Source organism: Taudactylus pleione, unplaced genomic scaffold (assembly GCF_031769625.1).
Source record: "Taudactylus pleione unplaced genomic scaffold, aTauple2 ptg000667l, whole genome shotgun sequence".
NCBI lineage: Eukaryota > Metazoa > Chordata > Amphibia > Anura > Myobatrachidae > Taudactylus > Taudactylus pleione.
In genome coordinates this window covers 1,922,846-1,945,438 of record NW_028285069.1, presented here as the reverse complement: position 1 = coordinate 1,945,438, position 22,593 = coordinate 1,922,846, and the positions used below count along the sequence as shown (strand labels likewise).

Below are 22,593 nucleotides of genomic sequence, written 5' to 3'. Positions count from 1 at the left end.
AATGCAATGGTAAAGCCATCGCACAGCCAGCATAGAGACGACCACTACCGCTATCTCACGTCCGTAATACCTTGCAGTCCTGCGTATACATCGAGAACACCGAGTAACATCGCCCCCTCAGGCACAATTACAGCAGCCCTGAAATTGGTAACATCGTCGCACGCAGTGAGTACACAAGCTGCGTATGCGGTCACAGTGGCAAATTTATGCACGCCCCTGTAACAACGTTCAAACGGACAGGCACGCCTGCTTTCTCCGACCACTCCCCAGTTACCACACCCAAACGCTGACCTCCCGTCACTCACTCTGCCGTAGCTTTCTTTCTGCGTGCAATGCTAACTTGCGCACTGCGATGCCTACGCATGCGCTGTACGCACCATCGACCAATCTGTGTACACTGTTGCAGTTGCGATCCGTGATGAATCTGGCCCTTAGTGTAAACATTGATACTTTCACATTATCAGTCTTATATCTGATAAATAGCAAACATAACAAAGGGGTCTAGTTACTAAGCAGTGTTAGGAGACAGAGTGAAAAGTGATAAGAAAGTGATAAGGTGCCAGCCAATCAGCTCCCAACTATCATTTTTCAAACACAGCCTGTGAGATGACAGTTGGGAGCTGATTGGCTGGCACCTTATCACTTTCCACTCTGTCTCTTAACACTGCTTAGTAAATAGACCCCACAGTCTGCAATAGCAGTGGGTTCCAATTTGTCAGCCATGGATCTCAAGTGGGCCTGACTGGCACAGAAGTTACCAGTGTAGCACTGCTGCCTCAAAGTGCTGGAGTCAAGGAAACCATTCTGACCAGAGCACATACGCACGTGATGCCAATATTCACGGAATTCAGAGATTTTTTTTTTCTTTCTACTGCAAGTGTGGAAAAATCCGTAAAAACTCCTACGGCGCATGCGTTACTCGGTGTGTGCGCACAAACACGCTGATGGGATTGAGACGCATGGAATCGAAAATGTCTTGGAAAAGTGCTGGGCGTTCCTGGGCGGTGACTGGAATCTGTCACTTGTCAGTCTACACCGTAGTATCAGAGCAGTGATTCCCAACCTCGGTCCTCGAGGCACACTAATACCCCTTTTACACCGGAGCTAAAACCCGGGTTTTTGAAGGGTTAACCCGTGCAGCTCCCTGGTGTAAAAGGGCAGAGGGTTGGATCGCCGGGTCGAGTGACCCGGCAATCCAACCCAGGTAACCAGCAGGGTTTAACACGGGCGTAGCCCGTGAAACCCTGCTATGGGAACAGCGCACTCCGGGTCACGAAGACCTGGAGTGCGCTGCTAGCCGGCCGATTGGTCCGGCTTCAGTGGCGCTTGGAGATGACGTAATCTCCAAGCGTCCACTTTCACTCCGCAAAAGCCGGGTCTATGCAGACCCGACTGCGGTGTGAGCGGCGCTGACTCGGGAATATCCCGAGTCAGCGCCGGCAAAATTCCGGGTCTGATCCGGATAGGAACTTTGTTCCAACTCCGGGTCAGACCCGGAATTTAGGTGGAAAAGGGGTATATCAGTCCTGCTTTTAGTTATATCCATGATTGTGCACAGATGGTTAACTCAAAATAACTGAGGTACTAAATAAATCACTTGTGCTCAAGTATGGCTATCCCTAAAACCTGGACTGTTAGTGTGCCTTGAGGACCGCGGTTGGGAACCCCTGTATCAGAGAGAACAGCTTTTGTGTTCCAGCCTTTACCTCTGCCGAGAAACTATTTCCAGACCTTAGGAGATTCCCAGCTAGAAGGATTGCCAAGTGCTGTCAGCTGACTGGAGGTGAAGTGTGGATTTCCCAATGTGTGTTTTCTTAATGCATTACATTCAGATTGTTGGCAACCAAAGCAACAAATATATTAGTATGCTAGACTAAGTGCAAAAACATCTGATACTGTGATTGCACTTGTCAGTATGCCTGCCTAGGTGAACTGTACATACTGTAAGTGTGCATTACTTATTTACTTAGCGAGACGAACGCAAAGGTGATTACACACGCAATCAAATGAATGTTTGCCATCACGCATGTATATAAGTCGCACTGCACGTGCGTAGCGATGGCACTGCAATTACGGATGCACAGAGGAATCCTTCACAGAGTGAGTGACAGGTTGTCAGCGTTTGGGGGTGCCGAAAGGGTATGATGGCCGCCGATGTGTGTCGATGTTACCGATATTTACGCAGGTATGCGTCGTAGCACGCAGGTAAGAAGGCAACAGTGGGCGTCTTTATGCTTGGGTGAACAGCATATTTTTGCAGCTGCGTCACATACGAAATCACAGCTGCGATCGCATTAGCGTCCATCTCTGCATCAGGCCCTTAATGCATACTTGCCTACTGTCCTGAATCGGCCGGGAACCTCTCGAAAATCGGGTGCTGCTTCCCGGCCCCCTGGAAAGGCAGACAAGCCTTCCGGGAAAGCCACCCACATCTTAGCGAGCGGCCAGGAGACTGGCTGAAAAAAAAAAAGCGGCCACTCTCATTCAGAGCGAGCGCTCGCTTGTTGTGAGCGGCTCTGAATGAGGTCCTATGGGGATGTAGTTTGGAAGCCGACGGTCTAAATCCCGACAGCCGGCTTCCAGACATTCTAATCCCGGCGTGGTACTAATGACAGGCGTCTAAATCTAGACGCCTGTCATTAACCAGACGCCGGAAGACCGACGCCCGGCAGCCCGATCCAAGTGATGTCGGGCGCGGACAGCCGTGGGGGGGGAGGGTTAGGGTTAGGCACCCCCCGGGAGGTTAGGGTTAGGCTAGGGGAAGGGGGGTTAGGCACCCCCGGGGGGAGGTTAGGGTTAGGCACCCCCCCGAGCCTCTTATGTCCCTATTTGAAAAATAGGGGAGGAGGGACACCAATGTTTTTTCTGGTACAGGGCACCAAGAAGTCTAGTTACAGCTCTGCTTTATTCCAAAATCTGTATCAGACCTCTTGTCTCACCTCATCTATCATCCATTCTGACAGACAACTCACAGCTGCTCATCAGATTTAGATCCAAACCAGCTGTCTATTTGGGCCTACAGATGCTACAGTTCATGTGAAAAGTGTTTGTTTGTTTTTGTTTTTGTTTTTTATTGTCAACATGTTTTTTTTAAATTATTATTATTATTTAGTATATTGTATTTTGTAAAATATATATTTCTTTTTTTAACAGAGACGAACCAACATACCTGCAAAATGGCAGGAACAGAATAGGACGTGTATACAAGAAAGCCATCTACAAACAATTCACCGACGAGCAGTACACTAAGGAGGTCGGTAAGCCTGCCTGGCTGGGGTTTCTTGGCCCAATCATTAAGGCGGAGGTGGAAGATACAATCATTGTACACTTGAAGAATTTTGCTTCCAGATCATACACCGTGCACCCACATGGGGTCTTCTACAAAAAGGATTCAGAGGGTAAATGTGTTTTTTGTTTGTTTTTCCTCTACTTCACAAAAATCGGCAAGCAATATTTGTTTCCCAGATTTCAGTGGCAGCCGGGGGCAACAGCCAGAGAAGACGTTATTCAACTACAGGAGATATGTGTATGAGACATGTGGTCACTCATCTGTAACATGCAGTTCTTATTGTTCTGCATTATGGGCACCGCCATCTTGGACAGTATCACATGATCTGCTTTGACAAACCAGTCTTCAGAAACTGTGGATCACATGATTCATTCAGCCTGTTAGATCTAAGGGTGCCATGCTGTATTTAAACCAGGAACTGCTGACTGCTCCAGTATTGCTTCACAGCATTCTGCTCCAGTGCTAATTGGAAAACCTGCTCCAGTATTGCTTTACAGCAGTCTGCTCCAGTATTTCTTCAGAGCATGTTTCATTACAGCTTGCCAAAATTGTGCTTCCGGCACTCAGTTCTAGTTCATTGCAGCCTGCGGGTACTGTGGAGGCACTGTGTGCACTGAGGGGTACTGTGGAGGCACTGTGCCTAATTCAGACCCGCTCGCGAGCGCAGGACGCTCTCAAGTGGGTCGATGGTGCCCTAATGAAAATGCGCACGATGGAGGGAGCTCCGTCGTGCACATGCGCGAGACCCGCATAGCGACAGCCAAGCTGTCGTTATGGGTCTCGCACCAAAGTGGGCGTGCTGTCGATGGTGACTGACAGCACGCCCCCTTTGGTGGGCGTGCCGGGGGCGTGGCTGCCCGATGGAGGCATTCCCATGGGAACGCCTACCGTCTGAGTCCGGCCCCACTGACATCAGTAGTGATGTCAGTGGGAGTGATTTTGGCTCTGATAGAGCCAAAATCACTCCAGGGCTTGCGGCAGCGAGACCCTACCGCAGGGTCTCGTCGGAAGCCCGATGGTCTTGACCATCGCGACCATCATCATGGCCACTCGCTATAGCTGTGGGTGGTCACCCACAGCTATACGAGCGGCCAGGAGGCCGCTCCATTTTAAGGTAGGAGGGCCCTGATTCAGAGCGAGCACTCTGGTCAGAGCGTCCGGCTCTGAATCAGGCCCACTGTGTGCACTGAGGGGTACTGTGGATGCACTGTGTGGACTGCGGTGTACTGTGGAGGCACTGTGGGCTTGGGGCCTGATTCAGCAAGAATTGTAATTGCGATCCTTGCAGATATGGTAATGCAGCAGGAGGCATCACATCTCCTGTGAATTACTTATCTGAGTTGCGTTATCTAACACGGCATCGGATAATCTGCGTAACATTGGCCGGTTAAGGTGACCGTGGGGTCACGCAGCTGGCCGCCGCTGTTGAGAGGAAGAGGCCAGGAGATCTGTCAGCCGACGGAGATCTTGGCCTCTTCCCTCCCCTCCAACGGCCACGACACGCCTCCGTTTCAGGAAACGGATCCATCGCCGCCCACAAACGGCAGCAGACTGTAATCACTGACAGTCTGCTGTCAGTCTGCAAGCGGGATCGCATACCCGTTCCGCACATGCGCAGAACGGGACATGTTCGGGAATCTGCGTTCAGCAGTGCACTTGTGTGTACTGCTGAATCAGGCCCTTGATTCTGAGATTTACGCTAATGCAATCACAACTGCATACTCTCATGGAAGCACTGTGTATTGTGGGGTACTATGGAGGCACTGTGTATTGTGGGGTACTATGGAGGCACTGTGTGCACTGCGGGGTACTATGGAAGCACTTTGTGCACTATGGGGTACTATGGAAGCACTGTGTGCACTGACGGGTACTATGGAGGCATTGTGTGTACTGCGGGGCACTATGGAAGCACTGTGTGCACTATGGGGTACTATGGAGGCATTGTGTGTACTGCGGGGTACTATGGAAGCACTTTGTGCACTATGGGGTACTATGGAGGCATTGTGTGTACTGCGGGGCACTATGGAAGCACTGTGTGCACTATGGGGTACTATGGAGGCACTGTGTGCACTGTGGGGTACTATGGAAGCACTTTGTGCACTATGGGGTACTATGGAAGCACTGTGTGCACTATGGGGTACTATGGAGGCATTGTGTGTACTGCGGGGTACTATGGAAGCACTTTGTGCACTATGGGGTACTATGGAGGCATTGTGTGTACTGTGGGGTAGTATGGAAGCTCTGTGGACCTCATTCAGAGTCGGTCGTAAGCGGCCGCTCGGTCGTACCCAGCGATCAGGGCTGTAGCTAGGGTAGTGTGGCCGGTGCCATCGCACAGGGCACCACAGGGCAGGGGGGCGCTGTTTGGGCCTGTCAAATTTCTGTTTATTATCATTCTTGCTTGTAGCTTCCTCTTCTTTTATCGCCATCATCTCCTGGCCTCTCCTATCTCTTTCCTGGCCCTTCCCCATGAAGCCATGGCCCTTTTTTGGGTGCATTATGTCCCTTTGAAAAATGAGGGGGGCGCCAATGCTCTCTCTGGCACAGGGCACCAAAATGTCTAGTTGCGGCTCTGCCAGCGATGTTCACTAAACTGCGCATGCGTAAAATTTGCAATGCGTGTGCGCAAACTAGCTATTACGATCAGAAATTGCTCTCTCCTTGAACACAGCCAGGTCATTAGTTTGAGTGACAGGATGAGGCATTTGTGGGTGGTAACAGGGGAAGGTGCTTGTGAACGGGGGAGTGGAGATCCGAACGCAGGCGTGCCTGACTATGCAAACGGCATTTTATGGGAGTGCATAATTAACTAAGTAGTGTCATGGCACATGTGACCTGGGAGGTTTTTACACTGACTTGATCGTAGTGCTTAAGAGAGGGTATGGTCAACCTTAAGCTCTACGAGCAGCTCCGATGGTCGCGATTAATCCTTATATCCCAGGAGATGACGTGTGTTGTGATCGAGAAGGGGGCGTGATTTAGTCTTACGACCGCTTCTTACCCTCGGTCGTTCAGCTAACGATCTCATCTTAGGACCGCAACTTGTGATCGCTTCATTTGCATATCCGGCCCCTTTCCCCTACGACCGTGTGGCCGCAACGACCCACTCTGAATGAGGTCCTGTGTGTACTGCGGGGTAGTATGGAAGCACTGTGTGCACTGCGGGGTACTATGGAAGCACTGTGTGCACTGCGGGGTAGTATGGAAGCACTGTGTGCACTGCGGGGAAGTATGGAAGCACTGTGTGCACTGCAGGGTAGTATGGAAGCACTGTGTGCACTGCGGGGTAGTATGGAAGCACTGTGTGCACTGCGGGGTACTATGGAAGCACTGTGTGCACTGCGGGGTAGTATGGAAGCACTGTGTGCACTGCGGGGTAGTATGGAAGCACTGTGTGCACTGCGGGGTAGTATGGAAGCACTGTGTGCACTGCGGGGTAGTATGGAAGCACTGTGTGCACTGCGAGGTACTATGGAAGCACTGTGTGCACTGCGGGGTACTATGGAAGCACTGTGTGCACTGCGGGGTAGTATGGAAGCACTGTGTGCACTGCGGGGTAGTGTGGAAGCACTGTGAAGTACTGCGGGGTACTATGGAAGTACTGTGTACTGCGGGGTACTATGGAAGCACTGTTTGCACTGCTGGGTAGTATGGAAGCATTGTGTGCACTGCGGGGTACTATGGAAGCACTGTGTACTGCGGGGTACTATGGAAGCACTGTGGGGTACTATGGAAGCACTGTGTGCACTGTGGGGTAGTATGGAAGCACTGTGTGCACTGTGGGGTACTATGGAAGCACTGTGTGTACTATGGAAGCACTGTGTGCACTGCGGGGTAGTATGGAACCACTGTGAGTACTGCGGGGTACTATGGAGGATCTGTGTACTGTGGGGTATTATGGAGGCACTGTGTGCACTGCGGAGTAGTATTTAGGCACTATGTACACTGCAGAGTAGTATCGAGACACTGTGTGCACTATGGTGGCACTGTGTGCACTGCAGGATACTATGGAGGCACTGTGTGAGCTGTGGTGTACTATGGAACAACTGTGTGCACTGCGGGGTACTATGGGGCCACTGTGGGGTAGTATGGAAGCACTGTGAGTACTGCGGGGTACTAAGGAAACACCATGTGCACTGCGGGGTACTATGGTGGCACTGTGTGAGCTATGGTGTACTATGGAACAACTGTGTGCACTGCGGGGTACTATGGGGCCACTGTGGGGTAGTATGGAAGCACTATGAGTACTGCGGGGTACTAAGGGAACACCATGTGCACTGCGGGGTACAATGGTGGCACTGTGTGCACTGTGGGGTACTATGGAAACACTGTATGCACTGCTGGGTAGTATCGAAGCATTGTGTGTACTGTGGGGTACTATGGAGGCACTGTGGGGTGCTATGGAGGCACTGCGGGGTAGTATGAAATCACTGTGAGCTGTGGGGTAGTATGGAGGCACTGTGTGAGCTGTGGGGTACTATGGAGGCACTGTGTGAGCTGTGGGGTACTATGGAGGCACTGTGTGAGCTGTGGGGTACTATGGAGGCACTGTGTAAGCAGTGGGGTACTATGGAGGCACTGTGTGAGCAGTGGGGTACTATGGAGGCACTGTGTGAGCTGTGAGGTACTATGGAGGCACTGTGTGAGCTGTGGGGTACTATAGAGGCACTGTGTGAGCTGTGAGGTACTATGGAGGCACTGTGTGAGCTGTGAGGTACTATGGAGGCACTGTGTGTACCATGGAGTATCATTTTCGCTTGTAAATTTATTTCAAATATGAACTATTACCGATTTAATGCACCCTTCTTCTCTCGTATCTTCCCTACTACTCTATACAGTCTCTACTGGCGTGCCACTTACACACAAACTCCCACTGGCAGCATGCTGCACACAGTATCATACTGTATGTGCCACTTGGTGGTGGACACATACCTGAGTGGCACTAGATACGTCCACGAGTGGAGCTATCCATGCCCCCTTGGGTGAAGTAGGACATACCCACTTCGGTGTTGGGCAGCGCATTTTGCTTGCAGAATCTTACTAAAATGCTTTTTCATATGATCTCTTTACTTGCTATTTAATAAGTTGCTTTAGTTGTCTGTAGTGCTGAACTCTATACCATTAATAAACTATGAATGTGTTCTATATTATAGGGGCCTTTTATCCAGATGGAACCAGCAAGTCAGACAAAAGTGATGATGCTGTCCCTCCTGGCGGGCAACACACCTACACCTGGCTCGTTAAACAAGAATATGCACCGACCCCCGAAGACCCCAATTGTCTGACCTGGATCTACCACTCTCATATTGATGCACCCAGAGATATTGCAAGTGGACTGATCGGGGCAATGCTGACCTGTAAGAAAGGTAATTATGTGAAAATTTAGTCAAAACCCCATAATGTTTATTAACTTTGGGCCAAGGAAATATGACATCTTCTGCTCATATAAATGCACTAATCCAGATACCACTACGTAGTCCGGCCTTCTAGGTAGAGATGAGTGCGGACCCCCGTGTTTTGGTTTTGCCAATACTACCTGAAAGGTTTTGGTTTTGCTAAAACGACCCTCAAGTGTTTTGGTTCTTTTCAGTTTGGTATTCTTTAAATATTGATAAAAACAGCTAAAACCATGTAACGTGGACCTGTTTTGTTCCTATAGTATTATTAATAGAGATGTGCGGGTCCGGTTTTATTAGATTCTTATCGACCAAATTATCTCAAGTTCGGATTTCTCTTATTGGCTATCCAAAACACGTGACAGCCGGATAGCCAATATGATGCCGTTTTTAAGATCCGAACATATCCAAGTAAATCCGAGTAAAACCGAACCGCACATCTCTAATTATTAACATCAATAGCATTCATTTCTAGTCATTTCCAGTCAATTTTGACCTCCTCACAGCACCTGAAATCACAAGGGAGGGACCAAACTACACTTAAAAATAAGTGAGATCCGGTTTTAAAATACAGTACGAGCTGCGAATTGCTAGAAGACCCGAGTCAGGAATCTGTTCTACTCGGAACCCCAAAATGATTCTAAACTGGGATTCGGTTCAACTTGGAACCCCAACGTTTGGGTGTGTACAGTTTTCTTAAAAACCGAACCGCTCATCTCTAGTTCTAGGTGAAGGTAAAGATGGGCCTCCACTACAAGATCTGAAAACCACTGCACGATTAAGCCATTGTACTGGTGCAGTCGTTTGTCAGTCTGTGATGTGCGTACACTGAACGAGCAGTCGGTCAGTGCAGGGTCATCAATCATCTGCAAACATGCTGAACCTGACTATGGCCCTCATTCAGAGCCGTACGCTCTGAATGAGGGCCGCCCTCCATAATTATGGAGCGTCCTCCTGGACGCTCATATAGCTGTGGGTCACCACCCACAGCCTATACGAGCGTGCAGTTTGATGGCCGCGATGGTCTTGACCATCGCGACCATCGAAACTGCGAGCCGGAGCCTGCGGTTGAGTTTTTCAACCGCAAGGCCTGGAGTGATTTTGGCTCTATCAGAGCCAAAATCACGCCCACTGACATCACTAGTGATGTCAGTGGGCCGGCTTCTGACGGTAGGCGTTCCCTTGGGAACGCCCCCGTCTGGGAGGCACGCCCCCGGCACGCCCACTGAAGGGGGCGTGCTGTCAATCAACATCGACAGCACGCCCCCTTTGATCAGACACAACGAGCGAAGGAAAGTCCTTCGCTCATCGCGTCTGGCGCATGCGCACGACGGAGCTCCCGCCGTCGTGCGCATGCGCAGTGCACAACATCGACCCACTTGCGAGCGGACAGCCGCTTGCGAGTGGGTCTGAATCAGGCCCAATATCGTCAGGTTGACCAGAATGTTTGCACGATGATAGATGTCTAAATGACCAGCGGGCACACGCATCGCTGGTCGTTTTAGACATTTTTGCAAGCGATTTTCAAACAATTTGCAAATGATTTATGAACAATTGAACAATATCGTTATCGTTCAATCGGGCATAGAAATCGCTAAGTGGATACCCCCCTTTACACCTATATTCCATAATAACTCTTTATTTCTATGTAAAGGCTTAAGATTCACTTTGAATCTTTATCTAGGCATTAACAACTGCATCACAGCTTACTAAGATTGTACAAAATACAGTATTATAAGCAAACAATGTCTATTAGGTCCCTCCCAGACAGGCCACTTAAAATGATAATAATATATTCATCAGTATACAAGCAATATAATAGATGACATATCAAATCAATCATAATGGGTTATTACTGTCATAATCCAATGCATGTATTGAAATTATTATTGAGTGGTATCAACTTCACACATAGGGCCTGATTCAGAGCCGGACGCAATTTGCGGACGGTCGTTCAGGAAAAGTAGGTGGCTATTCAAATGAACCGTTCGCTCTTTGCGGTCTGTTCACGCCTCTATGTCTGAACGAGCGAACAAAACTTGCCGTCGTTTTTTGGATAACTACGCCCCCTGGCCGCTCGCATCCTACGTCATGTCCGCTATTTATTAGATTAATCGAGTACATCGACCAGGATATGAACTGCTCGCTATTCTTGTGGTTGGTTTTTCCTACCACAATCTTGCGAGCAGTTCTGACTATAAAATAACCCAGTGACGTGGTCAATGACGCTGCTGTATTAATTATGCGCACCCATAAAACGCCCGTTTTGACCTTTAAGCATGCCTGCGTTCGGATCTCCACTCCCCGTTTACAAGCACCTTCCCCTGTTATCACCCACATACGCCTCCTCCTGTCACTCATATTAGCAGGCATTCGCTATTTAGCGAACAAACGATTTTCGGCCGCACTGACTGGTTCGCGCATGCGTATTATGATCCGTACGCATGCGCAGTTGGGCAAACATCACTCGGAACGAACGAGCGGCCGCTTACGAGCGGCTCTGAATCAGGCCCATAACCCGATCACGTATCATGATATATATAGGTATATATCTCTACAAAATATTTCCGACATAAATATTGGATTTAATGTTTACACATACTATACGGTTATATTACATATTATATGTTTAATAGGCTTCATAACCGTGCATTGCTCATATGTCAAATATGGGTATATCTCAAAGGGGCACTATTTATAATTTTCCATTTATATTATGAAAAGATTAACTATACAATGTATTCTTTCAGCAATAGTAACATCACTTTTAAATTAGCACCAAATTAATTGAGCAGTAGGGACCCTTCTGTTACATATATGGGTGAACTGAGCCTACCTTAGCTTCAAGTGTCACTGTCACAGGCACGATGTGTACTGTTCTATCCAGTGCTGGTGTCTGGCTTTAAATAGCATAGAACCGTAAGTGCGTCTCCCGCACAAGACCCGCGACCGGAAGTGGCCGCGCTGCTCGTGGATCCGCTATTAGGGCTTCACGGCATAAGGTAGGAATATATATATATTAAAATCTACGTTAGATTCTGGTTTTCTGTGTGTGAATTTACAGCAGTTTTCTCTTGTTTCATATGATATCATGGCACAAGAAATTAGCCACTTGACCAAAACAGATTTCACCTGTATTCTATAATATGTCATAACTGCAGATTGGAGTGGCTGCTGTAATGCGCTGTGCTATGTTGCTTTGTGTGAGGTTTTGACGTATATTTTGCAGGGACCACCTCAATCCCAGCGATTTACAGTAACCTGTAGATTTGAAGCAGCAATAATTTACCCTTCCTCTTTAAGTCTTTGGGCTAAATTGCTGGGATTGTGCTGGTTCTTGCAGCTCACAGGTTATAAAATAAGAGCCTTTGAGATTATTTTTGAATGTCCTTAAAGTCTAATATCATACAGTAAGTTCCTTTTGAACTTTTCTGCGACCTGGCTATCGATGGAAAGCAGAAGGGTAATGACATCATGAACATTATACATGCTGAGCAATATCTAGTTGCACCTTATTCAACGGCAAGAAAATCACATTAATTTTACAAGCAATAAAACTTCCATCATATCGGTGTCATTATCACCTAGGGACACTGGACGAATCTTTAAACCGGTTGGATGTTGACAAGGATTTTGTGCTGATGTTCAGTGTTGTGGATGAAAATATCAGCTGGTACCTGGAGGAGAACATCCAGACCTATTGCTCAGAGCCAGACACTGCAGACGTGGATGATGAGGGCTTTCAGGAGAGTAATTCCATGCATGGTGAGTATCCCATGTAAGGTACACACTAATAACAATGATGTAACAAGTAAGGTCCTTAATGACAAGTCCTTACATTGCCCGAAAAGCTTTTATCTTTATAAGGCATGCTGGAACTTTTAGTTCCACAACAGCTGGAGAGTCACTAGATGTGCTTTAAATGAAAAAAATAAATTCAGCGCTCAGCATTAGTAATCATGTGTATTTTTTAATGGAAAACACATACTGTAGCAATTCATTAGGCTGTCATCGTAAACTGTAAACTACTACGTACACTTCAAATATAAACACTGTCCCAAAGAACAATTTGTTATACAGTTACTGTTACAAATTTTACAAGTTCGCTCATATCATTTCTGTTATTGTTGTTCCTCATATTTATTTCTAAGGTGCCACAGAAATCCTGCAGCACTGAGCTGGGCAGAAACACAAAGTGTAGGCACGGTTCATGTAATATGACATGGTATGCAATTACAAAGTCCACATTCATAGGGGTATATTTACTAAAGTGAGAATTTTTTGAAGTGGAGATGTTGCCCATAGCAACCAATCAGATCCTAGCAATTATCTTCTAGAAGGTGCTAATTAAATGTTAAGTAGATTATGATTGGTTGCTATGGGCAACATCTCCACTTCTAAAAACTCTCACTATAGTAAATATACCCCCTAGTGTTGACATCAGAATGTCGATAGTGTTCTCTCTAGGTCCCATGCAGGGCGTGGCCACGAGCAAAGGGGGCATGTCTTTAAGACGCGCCCCCTTTTCATCACTCTTGAGGGCATGCCCAGCACTTATGGTCATACGGGGCTGCCTCCAAGCTCTCCTCCTGTGAATAGATGCCATATGCCTGCGCACAGCATGTATTTATCAGTGGTGATCGCTGCACCGCAATTTTTCCCACCAGCGGGACACTGCGTCTCGTGGGCGTTGTTTTAGCGGGAGATGCTAAAATAGCCTAGCGGGAACGCTATGGACAGAATATTGACCTAGGAAATGTTAATATTGTGAAAATGTCGACATGTGCATTAGCAGTTGGGTTGGAGTAACAGGAAAAACACACTGTCGACATTACATCCGTGTCAACATGCTGAATGTTGACATAACTACCATTTCAACATTGTCATGTTGACCTAATGAATGTCATCAGTTTGACATTTTATGTAATATACCATCAGAATGTCATCAGTTTGACATTTTATGTAATATACCACACCCTATTACATAGTATGAGAGACAAATAAGAGGATAACAAGATACCAGTAGTAATACAGAAACAAGTGATAAAAAGGAAATAAAAGTAACATAATACAACAGGCAATACAATAAAATAAGTGCTCAAAAGTAGGGGTGAGCGGGTTCGGTTTTACTCGGATTTACTCGGATCTTTAAACGGCATTTTATTGGCTATCGCCTATCATGTGTTTTGGATAGTCAATATAATAAATCCGAATTTGCGGTAAAGTGGCGATAAGAACCGAGTAAATCCGAGTAAAACCGAACCCGCTCACCCCTACTCAAAAGTAAACAAGGGTAATTAAATACATGTAGTACTACAAGAACAAGTAATTAAAAGGGAATACTGGTAATATAAATCTAGGTTGACGTAATTTAAATATTATTACAAAAGGCGAAATACAAGTATAACATGGGTAGCAGAGAACAGGTGGCATCCTCCAGTATAGATACATCAGAGAACGTAAAAGAGGTGAGATATAGCATAACCAGAACATCGGAGGAGAGTTATATCTAGAGAAAAAAGGAGGATAGGAAGCAAGAAGGGAAGGAGTATCAATAAGAGGAAAGAGGGCCCTGCTTACATTCTACAGGGAAGTGGTTTGATAAAATGACTGATAGGGAGACACAAGAAGGGGAGGTAGGTGGGGTGGAGGCTGTAAGGAGGGGAAAAGGCAGAGTTCTGGTAGGCTTTGTCAAATAGGTCAGATTTTAGGGAGCGTTTGAAACAATGGAGGCTATGGGAGAGTCTTATAGAGTGGAATGAGAGTGTTCCAAAGGTGGGGGAGCAGGGCAGCATGAGGACTTTGATTTGGGTTCTATAGATTATAGGGAGCCAGTGAAGAGATTGGCAAAGTGGACGGCGGAAGCATAGCGTAGATAGAGAGTGATCGATCTTACTGTGGCCTTTTGGAGAGATTGTAGAGGTTAGAGGCAGGGCTGATGGGATTCCTGGAGGGGCGGAGTGCTGTGGTTGGGCGTGGCCACAGGAGAGGCACAGCTATGCCCCTCGACTCTTAGATCTCCTAAATGTATATGTTGTGGTCTGCTGCAAAGTTGCTGTGTGCACTCTGGGGGAGTGGCCGTGGCATAGTGGGGCGTAGACACAACAAACTGAGGGCATGGCTACACCTTCCTGCAATCACTGACCACTACAGGATAATCACTAGGGATGGCCATCGGTGGGTAATCATTGATGGTGCTATCAGTGGTTATTATCGATGGTATAAAACCATTCAAAGGGTAACCATCAATGGTTTCAACCACCGATGGTCATTTATGCTCTATGACTTACTGGGCTGCCTGCCAGTCAGGACCGAGGGACAGGGCTTCACGGATGCATCGGGGGTTGGAGCTAGGCTCCGCATCCCAGCATCAAGTTAAAAAAAACATCGGGGGGGGGGGGGGCTGTCTGCTATCCTTGGGGGAGAAGCATTGCATCTCCACCAAACATTGATGGTTGATGGCCATGCCTAGTAATCACTAAACTAGGCGTGGGCAATAAGCGCTCCCCGGCTGTTGTTGAACTGCACATCCCAGCATGCCCTGCCACAATTTTTCTATTTAGCCATGATAAAACTGTTGCAGGGCAGGCTGGGATTTGTAGTTGAACAACAGCTGGAGGGTCGCGATTATCGCGACCATCGGGCTTGTGAGGAGACCCTTGTGGTAGGGTCTCAGGTCTCGCAAGCCCGAGTGGACTTCCTGCTCTAATAGAGGAGGAAGTCCACTACTGACATCACTAGTGATGTCAGCAGGGCCGCCCACAAACGCCAGGCGTTCCTTCGGGAACGCCTCCGTTTGTGCAGCCACCCCCCCTCCCCGCCTACAAAATAGGGCGAGCTGTCGATCAACATCGACAGCCGCCCTGTCTTGTAGCGAGCCCCAGAGCGAGTGATTTGGCGAACAGGTCTGAATCAGGCCCTAAGTATTAAATATGAACATAATATTTTTATTATCATTAGCATTTACTTAGGGCCCGATGTTTTCGCAGTTGAGCGAATATCGTCCGCCTGCGCATGCGTCGTACTATGCATGCGCCAAGGTACAGTACATTACCGTAGACACTCACAGCGACTATTTATTTGCAGTGTGATTGACAGTCAGGGAACGTTTGTGGGAGGTAACAGGGAGTGTCAGCTTTAAACGCAGGTGTGTCGCGACCATTTTGGAGGCATGTCACAGTTACATAGGGATCGCAGTTGCAGTGGCGATAGCATAAAAATCCTAAATCAGGCCCATAGTGTCAGCATAATCCGTTGTGCTATACAATTGGGAACAAAACAGCAATGAAACAAAACTCCACAATAACGGACAAAAGACCTGGGCCCTGATTCAGAGCCGGACGCTCTGACCAGAGCGCTCGCTCTGAATCAGGGCCCACCTCCATAAATATGGAGCGTCCTCCTGGATGCTCGTATAGCTGTGGGTCACCACCCACAGCATATACGAGCGTGCAGGATGATGGTCGCGATGGTCTTGACCATCACGGCCATCGCCACTGCGAGCAGAAGCCTGCGGTTGAGTTTCTCAACCGCAAGGCCAGGAGTGATTTTGGCTCTGTCAGAGCCAAAATCACTCCCACTGACATCACTAGTGATGTCAGTGGGGCCGGCTTCTGACGGTAGGCGTTCCCTTGGGAACGCACGCAGGTCTTCTGACAAAATATGCTAATGACTGTAATCGCAATGCCGTCGCACAGCCAGCATAGAGACGCCCACTACCGCTATCTCACATCAGTAATGCCTTGCATCCCTGCGTATACATCGGGAACATCGAGTAACATCGGCCCCTCACGCACAACAACAGATCTGACCTTGCTCATAAATTACTAACCTCATTGCACGCAGTGACTACAGAAGCTGCATATGCCGTCACAGTGGCTAATTTATGCACGCCCATGCAACGCGTTCAAAAGGACAGGCACGCCAGCGTATCTCGAACCACTCCCCCGTCACCACCCCCAAACGCTGGCGTCCCGTCCCTCGGTCTGCGATGGCTTTGTATAGGTGAGCACAGTGCGATCCCAATGCTAACTCACGAACGCGCACTGCGGTGCATACACATGTGCGCATACACATGTGCAGTATGCACCATCGGCCGACCTGCGCGCGCTGTTGCAGTTTCGATCTGTAATGAATTAGGCCCAAAGAGGTAAGAGGGCCCTGTTTGCAAGTTCACAATCTATAGAACACATTGGGCCTGATTTAGGATATCCATGCTTGTGTACAGGTGACTTAATTTAGTTAATTAGTACCTCCAATCAATTTAATTTAACCATCTGGACTCAAGCATGGACATCCTTAAAACCTGGACTGTAATGGCAGAGTTTAGGAACCTCTGCCATAACCTATTCCCACTTAACCAGCCCCCAAACTTCAATCTTTCAAGTTCTCTCTTAAACCTCACCTCTTCATTATAACCTCTCCTATTCCAACCTGATGGGACTGTGGCCCTGATTAAGAGCCGGGCGCTCTGAAAGAGCGCTCGCTCTGAATCAGAGAGTTTTTTTTTATTTTTGGAGCGGCCTCCTGGCCGCTCGCATAGCTGTGGGTGACCACCCACAGCTATAGCGAGCGGCCATGATGATGGTCGCGATGGTCAAGACCATCGCGACCATCGGGCTTGCGACGAGACCCTTGTGGTAGGGTCTCGTTCATCAAAAGCCCCAGAGAGCTTTTGGCTCTAACAGAGCCGGAAGCTCTCACATCACTTGTGATGTCAGTGGAGCCGCCCCCAAACGGTAGGCGTTCTCAGGGGAACGCCTCCGTTTGGGCAGCCACCCCCCCGGCCCGCCCACCAAAGGGGAAGAGCTGTCACTCAACATCGACAGCACGCCCCCTTTGATGCGAGACCCGGAGCGACGGATTGCCCGTCACTATCCGGGTCTCGTGCATGTGCACGACGGAGCCGGCTCCGTCGTGCGCATACGCTGTGGGCCACCATCGACCCGGTTGCGAGCGCTCAGCGTTTGCGACCGGGTCTGAATCAGGCCCTGTATACAGCTACAGTACCATGTCCACTCCATGTCCCACAAACTTATGTGTCAGCATTGGCCTCTCCCTCTAGACTGTTGCTCTCACGAGCAGGGCACTTCACCCTTTGGGCCTGATTCAGACCCGGATGCTATGCTGCGCTCGCTCGTATTGAGCGATTTTTTGCAATCTGCGCATGCGTATGAGTCGCAATGCGCGTGTGTGAACCAGTCATTGCGATGGGAAAGTGCTCGCCCGTAGCCCGCAGTTGGGCCACTATTTTGAGTGACAGATAGTGCCGTTTGTGGGTGGTAACAGGGGAAGGTGCTTGGAAACGGGGGTGTGGATGTGCGAACGCAGGCGTGACCGACCATCAGAATGGCGTTTAATGGGTGTGCATAATTAGCGTCATTACACACGTGACTGGGTTGTATTTTAGCCAGAACTGCTCGCAATGTTGTGGTAGGAAAAGGCTACCAGAAGCGCTGCGAGCAGCTCCGATGGCTCTCGATGTTCCCGATTAATCCTACAACTGCCGGAGATGACGTGTGTTGCGAGTGGCAAAGGGGCATCTTTATAGAGGTGCGAGCGCATAGTGCGGCCACTCGCTATTACTTAGTGGGCGGCTCTACGCGATGCAGTGCGAGCACATGATTTAAATAGCCGGCCCCTTTTAGCCAGCGAGCGGCCGCAAATAGCGTCCGGGTCTGAATCAGGTGCTTTGTCTCCTGTTTGGTATCACTATACTTGACAGAAGTGAGCAGATTATGGGGTACATTTTAGGGGTTGCACTGATTACCTACAACTACAGGTATTTTATTTTTGGGAGAGAATTGTGGACAAGTTTTGGCAATTTTTCCACAGAATGAAAAGCTATACATTGTAATATTCTACCAAACATTGTTATGCTGGAAAAAAAAATAGATACAAAATTAGCTATGTATGCAACTGTAAATCCTACGTTAAAGTATTTTCAATATTACAGTGTAGAGTTTTATGAAGCTTTGACATAATATTTGTAGGTAGAAAATAAAACAATATGTCAATGGTGGCTATTGTATCCAAACTGTGGGGCCTTTAGATGTCGGTGAGCTGCCTGTAAGAGCATCAGGGTACATGTAGCTAATAAACCTCTGAAGTTTCTGTAGTGTTTGAGTTATTGTATTATTTGTTTGTTTGTATTTTGTAGCTATCAATGGATATCTATACGGTAACCTGCCAGCCTTGGACATGTGCGTCGGTGACTCGGTGTCTTGGCATTTCTTTGGAATTGGCAATGAAGTAGACGTCCACTCCGCATACTTCTATGGTCACACCGTCACTAACCAAGGACATCGGACAGATGTCATCAACCTGTTTCCAGCCTCTTTCGTCACCGTGGAAATGATCCCATCAACTGTTGGAAAGTGGATGTTAAGCTGTCAAGTAAATGACCATATACAAGGTAAACACAGGGCTGATCGATTCTAAATAGAGATGTGCGCCGACCCCCGTGTTTTGGTTTTGGATCTGATCTACCCTGGTTTTGGATCTGGATTGGTTTTGCCAAAACCTCACCTCCCTGTTTTGTTTTCGTGGTTTGGTTTTGGATCTGGATATTTTTCTTAAAAAAATCATATAAACAGCTAAAATAACATAAAATGGGCCTGTTTTTGTTCCTACACTATAATTTACCTCAATAACATTTATTTCCAGTAATTTCAATCAATTTTGACCACCTCACAATATTATTTGCTTCATCTAGTTAAGGCCAAAAGGTTGCATCTAGCTAGCTGGCTGACTAAGATAAGTGATACAGTGGGATGGAATGGCAGTGCTGCGGTGCTGGCAGTGTCCTCAGTGAAAGGTACCGGTGATGTCGGCAGTGCGGGGGTGCCAGCGGTGTCCTCATTGCAGGTTTGCTGACTGTCGGCAGTGCGGGGGTTGCTGGCGGTGTCCTCAGTACATGGAATGGCAGTGTTCTCAGTGAAGGGTACCGGTGTGGGAGTGTCGGCAGTGTGGGGGTCGCTAACGGTGTCCTCAGTACGCTGGGCAGCAGTGCGGGAATGTCGGCAGCGGTGGTGTCGGCAGTGAGGGATGCTGCCAGTGGGGGTGTCGGCAGCGGGGGTGCCGGCGGTGTCAGGCGGCGGGGGATGGCGGGCACCATCTTCTTTTCCTCTTTTGTGCTGTTTTTCAATGGGCTTAACGCTGATTGGCTGAGAGCCGTGACAGACGGCTCTCTCAGCCAATCAGCGTTAAGCCCATCAAAACAAAACCTCGCGACTCGACAGAGGGGTTGCGAGGTTTTGCCTCGGGTCGGGGCAGGCAGGGAGATCTGAGCTGCGCTTGGATCATCCCGGATCCCTGAAATTCGGGTGGGTTTGGTTCTCTGAGATTCGAACCCGCTCATCTCTAATTATAAATGCAGCCTAGGCTCATGCTTAAGGCTGCACTGCTTGAAACTAGGTACACACTGGACGATGTGTGCTGACATATGTGTGCCGACAAATCGTACCGCTAGGTACACATTAGAGCGACCACTCGTTCCGTCCTCCATTAACATGAATGGGGCCGCTTGCGATATCGTCAGGTTTGATGTGCAGGTTTGTTGAGTTATATGAATCTAGGCAATCGCACCCCCCATATCTATGTGCTTCATCGCTGACACCCGTATTAGATCGCATCTACCTCAGCTGTATCCCTGCCCCGACTAAACGTTGCCTACGTGCCTCCCTGTTACGCCAATTCTGCGACAAGGGGAGATGTGCAGGACTTGGAATCACCCATAGATGTATGCGTTGGCCTATGGAGCAGGCACGGTATTAAAAAATGCTAAATCCATCCTGTGTGCAAATCTGTAATAGCCCCAAGCTGTACTATTCGTGTTGGAAAGCCATATTACCAGTAGAGTGCGGTTCCGTTTTCCTGAAACTTTAGGGTCCCGAAATGAATCAAGTCCCGGCTCGGGTCACTTTTGGGATTCCGATTAGAACCAAGTCCCCCCTCGGGTCTGCTATAGTGTAAGTTTGGAATTGGGATTTAAAAACTGTATCTTGGGGCATACTTGCCTACATTTTTTATCTCCTTGCCGGGAGAACTCGGGGAGGAGAAAGATCGGGTCGCTGCAGGGGTGGAGCCTGACATATCGCGTCAAGAAGCCCCGCCCCTTCGCGGCAAATTGCTGCAAATGTGCATAAGGGGCGGGGCTACATGACGCAAATCATGCAGAATTACGTCATTAAGCCCCGCCCCCTAAACGAGGAACCGCGATCGCCACGGAAGTTCTCCCCATTCTGCCCACTTCACTAGTAAGTGGGCAGAAAGCGGGAGAAGTTCCTACCCTTTCGGGGGTGCGGGGTGTTACCCTAAAAATCAGGAGCCTCCCGCAAAAACCGGGACGGTAGGCATGTATGTCTTGGGGTTTGGATTGCATGTAAACAGGTCCAAATTACATAATTTTAGTTGTTTTATCAATTTTAAAGAAATCCAAAACTGAATCCGAACCAAAACACTTGAAGGCGGTTTCGCCAATACCTAAACTAAAACCATAAAATTTATGGGTGATTTTGCCAAAAGCAAAAAAAAACAAGTCTGTGCCTTAAAGTTCTGGTATCTGGTCAGAATGTTGACAGTCAGAATGTAGATACCAGAATGTTGTCAGTCAGAATGTCGACGTGGATGTTAGGTCAACATGTGAAATGTGTAAAGTGTCGACATTCGCAATATATTAACATATAAGTATTAGAGAGGTGCTCGACTCTGCATCAGGCCCTTTGTGCTTCAGCAGCTTCATCATGAATGCCGTAAAGCAGAAATGATAGAGTATACTCAGTTGTCGATTGTCCCTAATTTCCAGGGACGATCCTATGTTCATCAGAGCCATAACTAGGGGTGTGCGAACTTTGCCGCTGCCCAGGGTGCAAGGCCCAGAGAGTGGCTTCGTTGTTGTCCCATGGTACCTGTATTCGGCTTGCAGGGTGCCTGAAAATCTGTAGCCCATAGGGGCATACTCAATTGGGCGCGAGGTTTAGCGAGGAAAAATCCTTGCGCCCAATTTTGGATTACCGCAGGTATGCGTGCTCCCAATACCCGCAGTATCCAATTAACAAAAAGCGCAGCGTAAAAAAAATAAATTCTACACTTACCAGCCCAGGAGGTCTCTGCAGCTGCCGGAGGCCTCCCCTCTACCTTCTCACTGGACAGGGGGCTGCTGGGAGGCTCCAGGGGCTGGTGGGAGGGGCAAGGGCTGCTGGGAGATGTAGTTCTCCCAGCGCCCATTCCAACACTCATACACACACACTCACTCATTCACACTTACAAACACTCACACACACTGACATACTCACCCTGCTGCAGAAGACTCGGCTCCCAACGCTGGATGCAGAAGAAGATGCAGAAGACAGCGCAGCAGAAGGTAAGTAATTAAGGACTAATTAAGCTAATTGGAAACGTCCAATTGCTTAATTAGTCCTCAGGGGGGGTGCTGCCGGGGTGTCAGAGCAAGTCCTGTTGATTTTGCCTGAAATTAAAGATTTTAGGAAAAAATCACACTTGCTCTGGAGGTGCGAGAATAAAAAGCTCCCGGAGCACAAAAAAAGAAAAATTCTGCACTTAGGGCCTGATTCAGACCCACTCGCGAGCTGTCCGCTCGCAAGTGGGTCGATGTTATGGACTGAGCATGCGCACGACGGAGGGAGCTCCGTCGTGCGCATGCGCCAGACGCGACGAGCGAAGGAAAGTCCTTCGCTCGTTGTGTCCGATCAAAGGGGGCGTGCTGTCAATGTTGATTGACAGCACGCCCCCTTTGGTGGGCGTGCCGGGGGCGTGCCTCCCTGACGGGGGCGTTCCCACGGGAACGCCTCCCGTCAGAACCCGGCCCACTGACTTCACTAGTGATGTCAGTGGGAGTGATTTTGGCTCTGATAGAGCCAAAATCACTCCGGAGCTTGCGGTTGAAAA

General features: G+C 48.5%; 1 protein-coding gene across 2 annotated transcripts in view; it reads left to right on the top strand.

Annotated features, from left to right (window-relative positions):
* LOC148478263 (ferroxidase HEPHL1-like) overlaps positions 1 to 22,593 on the top strand; it is a 91,937-nt gene that overhangs the window by 12,293 nt on the left and 57,051 nt on the right. For both annotated transcript variants that reach the window (XM_088455730.1, XM_088455731.1), the window contains exons 2-5: positions 3,154 to 3,398; positions 8,443 to 8,655; positions 12,274 to 12,450; positions 18,845 to 19,099. In XM_088455730.1, coding sequence (XP_088311856.1) covers positions 3,154 to 3,398; positions 8,443 to 8,655; positions 12,274 to 12,450; positions 18,845 to 19,099 — 890 coding nt within the window. The remainder of the gene's footprint in view (positions 1 to 3,153; positions 3,399 to 8,442; positions 8,656 to 12,273; positions 12,451 to 18,844; positions 19,100 to 22,593) is intronic.